The sequence below is a fragment of the Rhagoletis zephyria genome, unplaced genomic scaffold (genome assembly GCF_001687245.7).
Source record: "Rhagoletis zephyria isolate East Lansing unplaced genomic scaffold, Rhagoletis_zephyria_1.1 Rzeph_scaffold_00064, whole genome shotgun sequence".
NCBI classification, from domain to species: domain Eukaryota; kingdom Metazoa; phylum Arthropoda; class Insecta; order Diptera; family Tephritidae; genus Rhagoletis; species Rhagoletis zephyria.
Window position 1 is genome coordinate 267533 of NW_016157148.1, and position 14035 is coordinate 281567.

At 34.5% G+C, this 14035-nt stretch overlaps 1 protein-coding gene across 10 annotated transcripts in view; it reads right to left on the minus strand.

Moving 5' to 3' along the window:
- Positions 1 to 3097: 3097 nt before the first annotated feature.
- metro (membrane palmitoylated protein 7-like protein metro) overlaps positions 3098 to 14035 on the minus strand; it is a 43878-nt gene continuing 32940 nt past the window's right edge. For 8 of the 10 annotated variants that reach the window (XM_017626328.1, XM_017626320.1, XM_017626307.1 and 5 more), the window contains 8 exons: positions 13683 to 13778; positions 13450 to 13581; positions 7184 to 7351; positions 6927 to 7109; positions 6045 to 6183; positions 5078 to 5371; positions 4661 to 5004; positions 3098 to 3409 (listed from right to left, as the gene is read on the minus strand). In XM_017626328.1, the coding sequence (XP_017481817.1) occupies positions 3233 to 3409; positions 4661 to 5004; positions 5078 to 5371; positions 6045 to 6183; positions 6927 to 7109; positions 7184 to 7351; positions 13450 to 13581; positions 13683 to 13778 (1533 nt within the window). In that variant the 3' untranslated portion in view covers positions 3098 to 3232. Of the gene's footprint in view, positions 3410 to 4660; positions 5005 to 5077; positions 5372 to 6044; positions 6184 to 6926; positions 7110 to 7183; positions 7352 to 10771; positions 10802 to 13449; positions 13582 to 13682; positions 13779 to 14035 lie in introns of all 10 variants that reach the window. The other 2 variants (XM_017626352.1, XM_017626344.1) reach the window with 2 other exon arrangements.

Below are 14035 nucleotides of genomic sequence, written 5' to 3' on the forward strand. Positions count from 1 at the left end.
TATTATTATTTTTTTTTTTTTTATGTATGTTACCGCATAACTTTGGACCACGTCAACCGATTTCGATAATTCTTTTTGCATCGGAAAGGTAGTGTCTCAGAGGTGGTCCCATACTAATCTGGTTAAGATCCGATTAGTGGATCATGAGATATATATATATATATTTTTTTTTTTATATGAGAGTTGAAGTCGGTTTTTTTTTGCTAAAAATTACTTGTCTTAATCTTATGGTGATTTCGTTTCTACCAAAAATTGCTGCCTTTTGAGTGCCCCTTTCTCTTTTCGTGCTCGATTCTAAATTAAATGCAAAGGGTGAGAAAATGTTATGTTCGTTTCTTAAAATGCATATGTATTATTGTATACGTATACCCAATGAATAAAGGAAAAAAAAAAAAAAAAAAAAAAAAAACNGAGGCATAAAAGGCGCCGACTATTTTTGTTGTTGTTATTTTTTCTTATGAATTTATTAGATGGACTTACTAGCCGGATATTTGTCAGCCAAAATGTCAAAAATCACGGCCATCTGAAATCATTTTATTTTGGTCTTTTGGCACGCTAAAATTGAAAAAAGGCACAGTGTGCGCCGTCGACTTTTTTGTTGTGGCATCCTAATGTACAAAATTAACTATGCACTGAAATTTTTCTGCAATTCTATTAAAGTTTTGTGTGTTTTTTTTTGTATTTTATTAATTATTTTTATTTCAACATTTTCGTATTGATAACATTTAATTACAATAAAATGTAAGAATATGCATTTTGAATTTTAAGTACAATACATAATTACAGTATTTATATTCATTTAATTTTATTTTATATATTATAAATATATATTTTTAGTTTTTTATTTCCTTGGACAATTCTGTTATATTGAAAATTTAATTATTTATTTATTCAATTACATTTATTTGCTTAATATTTTTAGGTAATACATACACAAATTTTTGAATTTTCAAATTTTTCATTATTGTTTTCTTTTCATTGTTATCGCTTGCATGCAAAAGGTACTTTTTATGTTATTGAATAAACAAGAAAAGAAATATCATGGTGAAATTATAAACAGCTTCCCCGCTTTATTTTCTCGACATTCGTCTATCTTATTGAAATTTTTAATGGTAAATTTTTTAATAATAAATAAAGTGTTAAATTTTTGTTCTTGCTCTAAATACACACCTGGTATAATTTCACCATGAAGAAATATGTTAATTTTTTCATGTTTTAAGTGTTTTTAATAATAAAAAAAATTAACAAATGGAAAAACGAAAAGCGTGGTTTTTAGAAAATATTCAAATTTTAAAAGGTATAATTAAATGAAAATAATTTTTTCTTGATGGCTTCATACATTGCACTGTTAGTTCATTTCAATATTAAAAATCGATAGCGGCAGTTAAAAATTATAGCTAAATATTTCAACAGTTAACAGAATAAAGCTAATACATACATTTTAATACATATAATAAGTGGAAAGATTTAGGTTTAGCAAAATGTTAAATTAGCACGTCATTTAAGAAATGTGATATTTCTAGACAATGGCAAAAGTGCTTAAATTTATAAATTAACTTTTAAAAATTTATATATTTTAGCGTCAAATAAATTCCCATTTTTACATAAATTCTATAAATTTTATTTTAAATTCCCACTTTCTTCTTTGCAGATTTAGAATTTTTTTTAACTACATCGACGAAAAATTCAGCGAAAATCCTCAAAATCGGTAGTATATTTTGTATGAAGTTTGTGTTATGATTTTTGTATCTGGCAATATTGTTCTTCTTCGGTTTGTTAGAAGTCGCAAAATTCTATGCAGTTGGCAAGTTTGTTTCTAAGGATGTAGTTGTTTTTTTTTTGGAGTTTATATGTATTTCTGTTTCTTTTGATACCGTAAAAAATGAGTTCGGGTATTTTATTAACTGTCAAGGAGAACACTTTACTACAAAATATTGTACATCAGTAATTTCATATTGGAATATACATATTTATATAAGTATTGTATGCAAGTATGTACATAAGTTTTTCATATATGTATTCATGTACATATGTGGTATGCAATAAGTAGTTAACAGCTACTTTTCTTTCTTTAACAAGTTATCAGTTTTAAATCTCACTACCCAAACTCGAAAACCAACAATTTTCACTTATTTTTCGCTTACTCCTAAATTCGAAAACAAAAATCTTTAACAATAAATTTCTTGGTGTTTACATTGTCAAATTCATTACTTATCTTCATTTTTTCTTTATTTAGAGCGTGTGTGAATCGGTAACAAAAGGTGTGTATAGTAACTTTTCCAGTAAATAATTGCAGCGAGAGCGTAAAATCAAAATATAGCGTAAAATTGAGAAGAAGAGAAAACCAGCAGAAAAAGTCATTGAACACAAAACTGGTAAAAACTTGCAAGTGAACAGTTGTTGCACTCTTTGCTATACATACATACAAGCACTTACACAGTCCTGTACATCATCCATATTCTGATTTCCAGTCATTTTAATTTTGCTTACTTGTAACCAAGTCAACAAATGGCGGATTTTGACATTTCTTGTTGTTCTTCTGCTAGCTAATTTCTGCTAGTAAAAAATTCTCTAGCAAAAATTTTCAGCTCTCCCGTGTTACTACGCTCTCGATTCAGTGCTCTCTTGCAAATTTTTTGGGTTATCATATACTTTTCCTGTAAAAATTTGCAGGTTCCAGTACAAATTGGTACTGACTTTTTGAGGTGAATAAAATTTCAGTAGCTTATGAGGCTAGTGTATTTTTAACAAATGCATAGAAAATTTTGACAATAGCAAAGATTGTTGATGTGTGTAAATAAAAGCTTAAATTGATGAATTGCAATCAACAATGGTAGCTGTTTTCTTAAAATATTAATTTCATTTCAATTTGTAATATTTTATACCGCATAAATCTGCGGTTATCAAAAATTTACTGCTGTCGAGAAAGATTTCATTTCACAGAGCAGATTGGCAAAACTGTCTCACCATAGTAAAAATTTTATTCAGCACCTTTCCCCATAGAACTTTGTTACCGATTCACATACGCCCTTACTTAGTTTTAAAAATAAGTTTTGTTTGTTTGTAAGTTTGTATGTATGAATGAGTGTTTCTAAGTAGCTACATATGTATGTACTCCTTTTGTTTTTACTAGTTTTTGGCATTTTTAACATTATTATTTTTTTTTATTCATCAGCAGTGTTTGTCTTTTTTCTGGTTGTTTCGCGCTTTGTTGCACAGCCAGTCAGCCATTCTATTGTACCCACGCAGCGGGTGCCCACAGTGGCTCATTCTCTATGCGTTGCACTGTGTTCATTAGCTGTTCGAAGGCCGTCAATAGTTCGCCATTCACGATGACTTCATCGAAGAAGTGGCCGTAGAGGAAATCAATGCGTTCAGCTGATTTGATCATATCGTTGAATTCTTCGTCCTAAATTATAAAAATACAACGATTTGACTTGTATTTCAACTAAATAAAAAAGCACATACAAAATATAAATGGGAGTTTCACTGAAAAATAATGTTTATTATTAATTCAATTAAAATCTGTTTACCGCTGAAGATAGAAGATAGGATGCATTTTTTCTAAAATAGCTTAAAAGCTAGCCCTTATGCGAATACAAGCCGTATGTTTCAAGCTCATTTATACATAAAGGGACATACATATCGTCTCTTTGATATAGAAACGTCCTTCTGACATTTTTGTTTCTTTGGAGAGTAGTTATTAATTCTTATAAAAACTAAAGGCCTTAAGATGAGACTATTGTCACTACGCTGTTTTAAGTAAGGACGAGAAACTAAGGATTTGATATAGCAGTTGAATCTCAATTCGATTAACGACTTTTGTTAGGAGTCCTTTAGCACTCAGAAAGTAGTAAAGTATTAAAGTATCAAAGCTGCTTCAATTGCAAACTGCAAACAAAACTGGACCCGAGCAGAGAGGTGTATGGTAGTGTCAAATCTTCTCTAGAGGCATACAAATTTTCTCTGGCAACGGTATTCGCTCTCAGTGGTACGTGCATGGCCTATATATGTAGTAAAAAATGTCAGAGGTAAGTTTCCAAGTATCCTCTATCAGAGGACTAAATTGAGCGAAGTAATGTTGCACCATAGAGTACAGAAAACTGCCTTCAGACTACATACTGTTCATTGTAGTCCAAGTATAAGACTTCAAAATCAACCGAGAGGAAATATCTGAGTTCTCAAATTGGAAAGAGTCTAGCAAGAACTTTTTGGGAGAATTGAGTCTCAAAAACTACTATATATGGATGTATCTGATAATCACCAAATCGGAATGAAATGATACGAGTAAATACAAGTACATACTCGATACTTTTCCTTCAATACCAAGTAATTTTGGTATCGATGTTTTTGAACCAAGTAATGAGTAGGTATTGAAAAAAAAAATTTATATCGAAACCCGATACTAAGGTTAATTTGCTTCCCCCCTGTTATTTGTAGTATGAATGGCGAATTTAATAAGCGATTGCTTGGGGACAGAATTTCAATAATGGCACCCGCGTTTCGAAATTTCATTTTGAGAGTAAAATTTCTAAATTTACATATGGAAAGAAAACAGCTGTCATTCATTTAATTTCAATCGAAACGAGTAACCTTTCGATCATGGTTGCGGCGATTGGGGCCCTGATCATCCTTTCATGACTGCATTGTGCTGGCTTACCGTAAAACCTCGAGCATTGCTCTCATCAAACGTCGACTTGGCTCTCGCCTCAGTGCGTGTCTTCTTCAAGACATCGAATTCCGGTGGTTTTATATGGATAATGAAGGGCTTCGTTTGTACGGTGCGTAATGCCTTGATAGCTTGATAGTGTGGACTCAGCACACAGACACAGCCGGCATTCACAATCGATTTCACACTTTCACCAGAGGTGCCATATAAGTGGCCCTTATATTCGCCATGCTCGATAAATTTGCCCGCAGCTATATCCGCTTCCATCTTTTCGCGAGCCACAAATATATATTCGCGACCAGCTACCTCGCCGGTACGTATCGGACGTGTAGTATCTGAAAAAAAAAGAACAAACGGATAGATTAGGGAATATCAGTATTTAATGGCTTTCTGGCAAATTATAATTACATGGCACTGGGCTGCGAAACTTTTCCGGATCACGCGCCACTAAGCGACGCCTCAGCTCGTTGCGACCAACGCCTGGTGCGCCGATCAACACTACAGGACGGTAAACGCCCGGACGTGGATATAATTTGGATACCTCTTCATATGTGGCGATCATTTCACGATCAAAGTCATCGTTTTCTGTCAAATCGTACATAATCTTTTTAGTTTTAGGCTGGCGACATGAGGTGGTGCTACTGCTAGTATGCAATATGGGTGTACCGGGCGGGGTGGTGCATATGGAAGCGCAAGAGCCCTCTGATGCAAAGTTATTTGAAGTTGATGCGTTAGTTTTGGTATTCAATTTTTTATTTTATTTTATTGAAATTCAGAAGCCAAATCAATGGTGAGTGATGATGCAGGCGTTGATGATGAGGGAAAATGGCGGTAAGTGAAATGCGGATACACACGCACACATAGACATGCAAAGCAAACATAGTTATAATTATTTTGAACATTTAGTAAAAATTTGCTTTAAAATGAATAAATCCATAAAATGCAGTTTAATTAATTAGTTTATGTGTATGGAAATTAGGGCGAACCCAGGTCGAAATTTTCAAAATTTTCAACAAATTTTGAGAGGTTGCTGCATAGGCATTAAAAATTTTAAATCGTTTTTAATATCGCAAAAATTCGACAAAATTTTTACTTGAAATCTAAAAAATTTTATATATTGATCATTGAAGCTTATTCATATAAATTCATAAACTAGCTGCATTGTAGGTGGTCAAAGTCAAAACTTTGTCGAATTTTTGCGGTCGGAAAATTAAATTTTTAAAAACCCTGGAGCAAGCCCTATTTTCACAATGTTTTACTTAGTGACTTTTTTATTTTATACGCAGAAAAAAATTTAATGGTTGTCCTGTGATGTTGATATTTTTGAGGACCATCCTAATATACAATGCAATAAAATCTTGATTTACAAACTCACTCTTTGAGTCGGCATCATTCGCCTCCAATTGTGAACGTTCATGCATAATACGCCGCTCTTGCAGCGCGCGACTGGGTATCAGACCAGCGCGGGCAGTGCGTTCAGACTCTTTGCGAGCTTGCCACCAATAAGCATCGTCCTGCAATAGAATACATGTTGATGAAAATTAAAAAAATGCAATAACTTAATAATTAAAAGGCAATGTTGTCTAGGTAATTGACCATTTATGTACATATGTTCACTAGGGTGGTCCAAAAATATATGCGGGGGGGGGGAATGTTTAAAATGTGCTCACACCCTAGGATTTTTTGCTAAATGGGATAGAGAATGTGCGTAGTTTTTTGTTAAAAAAAATATATATATATTTATGACTGCCTCAAAGCCCATGAAGTTTTCCAGGTATTTTATATGAGGAAATAATACTTTTTCGTAGAAATGGTATAGAATTATTCAAAATCAATGGGCTTCAGCATAAAAAGTGAGCTTAAGCTCATACTCAATTTTTGCACTAATGGAATGAGCTCAAGCTCAAGAATTCGTACTGAAAATTTAGTCGGAGCTTAAGCTCACTTTTAATAAATGAGGTCCAATATTTTTCGATCGGACTACTCCAGTAATAACGCCCAATTGTTTATTTAGCCATTTTTAAATAATAACGACAAATATTAATTTTCCAGAATTGGGTACCATTTTTTCGAAAAAGTGTTTTTACATGGAAAACTTCATGGGCTTTGAGGCATTTCTAAATATATATATATTTTTTTTACAAAAAAATGCAGACATTCTATATATGGATTTACAAAATTCCTAGCGGGTGCGAGCTTAATATTTTAAATTTTTTTTTTGACCACCCTAATGTACACACGATCACTCAAGGTTTACCTGCGATACAATATGCAAAATATCGCCACGTTGAAACGCCAGTCCGGCCTCCTTGCAAGGTATATAAGGATCCGTGTCTGGATTGTAGTCAAAGTGCGCGCGCACACGCACCTTAGACTCGCGCTGGCCACCCTTGCCATCTGACGGCACCAACTTGAAAGTGATCGTACCTTCGGAATTTTGCTATGATTTGACAGTGTAAAAAATAATTTATTAATTTTGTGCGAAAAAACAATAATCTTCACATTTTTGCACACCAAAATACTCAGCACATCCCCTGGTGTTTTGCCTTCCACATTAATGCCATTCACCTCGATCACCTCATCGCCAACGTGTATCAGTCCAGAACGATCGGCAGCACCGCCATGCATGATACGCGCAATAATTATTTTGCCAGTTTCTTCATCCGTTTTGATTGTGGCGCCCTAAAATTTAATTTTGATAATAAATACAATACACAAATGTATTAGTATTTAACACTTTTCATTTAATATTTTAGTATTTATAAAACGAATCTAGCGATGCACTGTGGTAAGAAAACAGTTAATTTGTGTAAATTTTCAAACTAAGATACACAAATTACGACAACGAAAATGGTGTTTCTTTGTTTTTGTTCTTCGGGTTTTCGTGTTGTTGTGAATAAGAACTGTTAAGATTTTTGGCATAAATTTTAATTTGAAAAATATCAAACTTTTGTTCTCCAATACTATTTGCAACACATAAGGTAAATATGTAAAACACATTACTTTAATTAAACTTAAGTAAAATAGTGCTTGTTTCTTAATTTCAACGCTGATGAAATGGAGTACATGCAGCATTATGTCAAAAGCGAAATATTCATACATTAAAATAAAAGAAAATGGTTCGAAATACGAGGGCAGTTTGAAAAGTCAGTGACTGCAAATGCGATACTTCTCCCGTCAACTGCCATCGATTAACAAATGACTGTTACATTTTGTGTGGTCGGAGCAAAGGGAGAGGGGTGTCAGTTGAGTAGGATTGAGCTGGCATGTAAAGAGGTGGTTGGTGTCGTGTGGGTAGTCTCCACATGCCGGGCACTCATTGCGGATATTTTGGTCGAGTCTGTACAGGTAGCTGTTGAGGCGACTACAATATCCAGACCATAACTGAGCCAGGGTAACGCGGGTCTCTCTTGGCAGTTGAAGCTCCGTCACTTATGCAGGTGGTGATTGGGCTCCGATCACGGCATTCATAGGCCGGGAGTCGTGGTAGGTAGCGACCGATTTCTTATGAATGTCCTTGATCGCTCGTCTGTACGTCGTCGGGTCCAGTGGTTGATCTACGTATTTCTGGACTGCGTCGTTGCACACGAATAGGTGCCCCCTGACGTGCCTGGGCGGAGGCCTCTCCTCTAGCAGTGGTCTGTTGGATTGTTCACTTCTGGGGCAGCCCACCAGAAACTGCTTACGGGGGACACTTGGGCCTCGCTGTGTAGGTGGTGCTCAGGCGACATTAGAAGGCACCCAGTCACTGTCCGGAGTGCGGCGTTCTGACAAGTCTGTAGCTTCGTCCACTGCGTCCAACTAGTCCCCGGCGACCAAACTGGTGCTGCATAATTTAGAACCGGCCGGCCAATTGCGTTGTATGTTGCAAGCTATGTTTCGTTGTCTTTGCCCCAGGTGCTGCCGGCAAGCGACTTGCGGACCTTGTTGCGGCTCTGTACTTTGCTGACAACTGCGATTGTGTGCGTGGAGAAGGAGAGCAGGCTATCAAAGGTGACCCCTAAAATTTTCGGGTTATTTACTGTCGGTATTGGTGTGCCATCGACGTGAATGCCTAATTCTAGCCTTACCACCTTCGTCTAGGTGGTGAAGAGGGTCGCCGTTGAGGGAGAGTGTTAGGCTCCTTGCATCGAAGAAGCGAGAAAAGCTGGAGAGATAGCCGTTTACTTTTGAGCAGAGGTAATCAATTCCATTCCCTGACACCAAGATCTAGCAGTCATCAGCGTACGACATCAGGGAATCAGTTCGTGTCTTAAGTATTTCGTTGACCTAATGTACATAATTATCTTTCAGTTCTTTTTTTTTATTAATTTTAATATTCAAATATTTCAAATTAATGAAGGTTTTGTGAAATACATTTTTCTCGCCTCCATTCCTCGCGAATAATTCAGAGAAGATTTGTTTTCGATTCATTCTCTGTCCGAAAGGTCCTTAGACTTTAGTTCCCAAATTGTTCTTTGCCAAAACCAAGGCATGTTCAACAAGGTAGAAGTGACAATTCAGTCGAGCTCTCTCATACCTGACTGTAATGTCAAAAAATGTAAACAAAGAAATTAACCTTTTGTTATGCATTTACCATATTTGATAGAACTCAACATCTTTGAAATGAAAGTTTTTGTAAATATGAATATATTTAAGATCTCATTAGAATCAGCTTCATTTTATTTATTGAATTTTCTGTTTAATGTAAATGTGGAAATGCATTCTTACACAAAATTACACACTAAATGAAACGCACTCATTTATAAAATCGTTTTAACAATTTTCTTGCTTTTACTATCCCAATGTTTTTGAGCATTTATTTTTTTATTCAAATACTTAATTCTAAAGTATATTAGACATTAAAAAAAGTTTGATTCTTCTAAATTTACATCAGATCTTAACTTCAATAATTTAGCTATTAAATTTTTGTTATTCGAAATTTCGTTTCCATTAAATTTATTAAAAATTACCTTCAGTTTCTTTATGTCCACAAAGAATACTGGTTTAGGTTTTATCAGAAATTTGAAATTCTTTGAAATTTGGCCTATCCATGTACATATGTATATGAAAGGGAGATTTTCTTTTCATATTCGGTATGATAAATCCTGCACCTGGGACCAAACGCGTCCACTTAGAAATACTCGGCTGCGATAGACAACAAATAAAGTCACGTCCACACGTGAAGAGTCTCCTAATGAAACATCGCAGCAATTTGCCCACCGTTGTCGCTTCTCTTGACAATTTGAAGGTTTAAAATAACGCACAAGTTTGTTGTCCAGGCTTTTGACAAACACAACGCACCACTCGTAATTCCTTTTCATTTTATTATGTATTTAAAATCAGTCGCACAGCTCACAATTGAAAATTTTTATTAAAAAAAAAAAAATTTGAATAGTATAGGGTTAAGAGTTGACATTTCAGTCGCAGTTCAAAAGAGAGAAATGTCGAAATCACTTCTACCTTGTTATGCCTTGGCCAAAACTATCCGGAGACTTTTTGTGCTCTTAGAAATGTTCCCGGAGTATTGTTCGTATCTGTTTCTATTTGGAACGTTGCACAGGGTTTTGTTCTAATACCCACTGAGAACGTTGTCGACAGTTTTGTTCTCACTTTCATTCTTGTGAAAACATTCCCGAAGTTTTTGGTCTCATATTGGTTTGGATTTTTAAGCATTTCGATTGTGTATTTGAAGAGAAGAGCTCCGAAACTATTTTCATTTGGTTCATTCTTTTCTGAATTTTATATACCTAATTATCTGTAGGCACTTATGATGGAAATATTTCCATCTTTATATGTACATAAATACATATGTATGTACATAAGTATATTTACATGTGTTTTGTAGGTATGTATTTTTGTTTTTGTGTGAAGAAAAATTACTTAAATAAGGAAAAAAACACTAATGCCAGTACTCATATGAAGTGTCATTGTTGGTGGTGCATATAAGGTTACAAAGTATGTACACCTACATATCATTTAATAAGTATGTATGTATGTATATGTAATAATTATAAAATACAGCGAAAATTAGCAAGAACAAACATCGATATGTATGTATGCGTGTACGTATGAATATTAAATTACATATACACATTTTTTGCTTAAAGGACATTTACTTACAACAATCGGTTCCGCACTTTGTGCTCCGGACTGTGGTTTGAAGTGAGAGAGAAAGTGTGTGTGAAATACACGAAGTACAAATTTTGATAATAAAAAATTGCGATTTTTTGCAGGTTTTTTACAATATGCACTTATGCAGATATTGTAAATACATAAAGAATATTAAACAATTTTTGATGAGCATTTTACACTAGCAAATTAGAATGGTGGCAGTATATTAACTGGAAAAAGTATGTACATACCTACATACATATATGCAAATAACACATATTTAAATTTTTTACAAGTCAATAAAAGGTCATGATGAAAAGTGTGGTGAATTCATTTTCATAAAAAAGTTTCTTTGGCTAAGGAAAAATGAGTGAGTGGATAGTTTTATTGTTTCTCTAAATATTTATAAAATTGTTAAGAAAATTAAGCACCATGGAAAAAGGATGTGTATATGCTACAAGACAGAGAGGGAATTAAAGATTGAAAAATATAGAACTGTACAGGGTTAAGCTGCGAGAGAGAGTGTAGATAATGACAAATTGATGGGTGAATAACAAAAGAAAGCTTGAAAGTAAAAACATGTATGTACATGTTTGGTTACCTCAGTACTGGACACACTCTTTTCCATTTAAATATTTAGAATAATTTATGGTTATTGAAACACTGAAGATAAATTTCTGGCGATTTGAAAACTGCACATATTTTTCTTTCAACTGAACATACGGAATGGACTTTGTTGAAAGGTACTACTATATAGCGTATGAATGAAAATAAACAATAAATATAATATATTCACTTTTTACTCTTCAGTGTTTTATGACTAATTATTCGTTGACTATTTTACTTTCTTTACTTGGGCTAAGCGACTAGCCACTAACTGATAACTACGACCACATTAAGTTAGGTTTGGTTGTCGCGGTCATCTATAAGACACACTTATGCCCAGGGCCCATTGTGATGCTTCATGTGAGGTCAGCAACTCCCAATCCCTCCTAAAATCATTTTGAACTTTGCATAATTATTAGAAGATCTCTGATTTCCTCGCATCTATGGTCCTTCAAGATTTCGTTATAGTTACCAAATCATGCGCTGAGAGAAATATATTTTGTTGGATTTTTTCTGAGTCTAGGTCAGTGTGTTTAGCGCTGAGCACCGGCCACAATTCTTTGGCAGTTTTTAAGGTGATTTCGTCAAGCCACCTGCCGCTCGCTACTTTAGCAAGCCTCACCGAGAAAAGTAGCTTACAAGTTTGTAAGAGTATTCCTATTTCGTCATTTATATCCTCACAAATATTTGAGTCTTATGCCAAATCATGCCTGTTCGTCTTCCTTATAATTTCCCTCTGTGTCGCTGTGTCCCGAAACCCGTATCACCTTTGGGCGAAATAATTCAGGCATCTTGTTATCATATGCTCTGCACGTAATCCAGCTGGCTTTCTTGTTGCCCGTAATGCTGGTGTGCCCCGGAACCCAGTACAAGTGTACGTCCGTGCCAGTGGTTGAAGAACGGTGCCTTTATCGCAGCCTAACTGTTATTTAATATGAAGATTCTCTCTCTTATTTATTCGGTTACTGCTCAATAGCTCTGTCGCACAGTGTCGAAAAAGTAGCCAATCCAACAGAAGAAAGTGCGTACCTTTTGACATCACTGCCATCCAAGATATACGATGGGCAGGGAAAGGCAAGAAATCTGTAGGGCACAGCTGACCGGCGTGCGACTGCGCGTCGTATTCGCGTTTACATACACGACTTGTTCGCACGCACACAGTGACAGTAATTGCAGGTACACTAAAAATTATTTCCAGTTTTTAGTGGCCAAAAAAAGGATGTGCAAATTATGAATGAGGAAACAAATTTTCCCAGTTTTTAGTGACGAACAAATTATGTCCACTTTTAAAGGCACCAAAACTGTATTTCCATGTCTAGTAAATGAATGACGAAATAAATTGTTATCTGTTTTTAGTGGCCAAAAAACTATTCCAATTGTAAATGAAGCAAAAATGTTTATGATAAAAAAATTATGTCCAGTTTTTAAACAACCAACTTTGTATGCCCAATTTTTAGGTGATACAATTTTTTCCAGTTTTAAGATTTAAACTAGTATGGGTTTAGTTTCTACTTTCAAGCATTAAATGAGACTATATACGAAAGAAAAATGAATGTATATCGTAAGTAAATATTTATATATAAACCGTTTGTTTTGGCACAAAATCTAATCAAGTTCTAAAAATTGCTACAAATGAGTCAAATCAATTATTAATTGAAAGCGTATAGTTAGTTTTGTCTAAAAATAAATAAAATATTAAAAAAAATCGATAAAACAAAAAAGCATGAGGTGATTGATTGTAAGCAAAGCTAGTTGTGAGTATATACTTTTTTCTCAGGAATTTACTAACTATTTAAGTATGTATATTGCAAGTAGTTTATGTTTGTGACTGTTATTGTTTTTGAAAGTGTTTGTGCGCAACTACGCAACGAAAAAGAAAAAAATGACTGCGTCAATAGTAGTCTTGACGATAATGATATCAAACTGTGATACATTAGAATAAATATAACGATGATTAAGCTGGTCTTGATGGGTTTCTTGCCTTTTTGCCGTGACGTGTGTTTGAGATGACTAACAGCGTTTTCGTTTTCCATAATTTTTGTGGTATAAAATTGACCCAATAAAATCAACAATGTACTTACCAATGGCTCATTGCTTTTCACCAGCTGCACAATTTTAATTGTTTCCTCATCTTCGTCCATTTCAATCGGTATTTCCGGCAGATGTGGATAGAAGTCCTTCTGCGCAATGGCATCGTGAGCATACAAAAGGCTCTATAGAAAGTCAAACAAACATGTGTATGTGGTTGCATACATATACATACATATCTATATACATAAACTGCTTCAAAACTGTAAATAATTGCAAATTGTACCTGTAAATGGGATTCTTGCAACAAATGAAAGGCCTCTTTGCACTCCTCGCTCAGGTGGCAGCGTTGTGATAGCTGCTCCAGCACTTCGTACAATATCTGCAGCAGCAAAAGCAATGAGGAAATTTAAATAAACACCAACACTTTTGCAAATAACTACACTCGTGGCCACGTATGGAAACCTTAACACCACTCTTTCTAAGAAATTTCGTATAATTTTGTAAAGGAATGAAACATTTTCTTTTTATTATATTTAGTTAAAACCGCAACAAAAAGTACATAAGTACATAAATAAAAGTTTGAAACTTTGCACAAAATTTAGAAAAATTCATCAAATTTTTACTAAAGTTCAAACT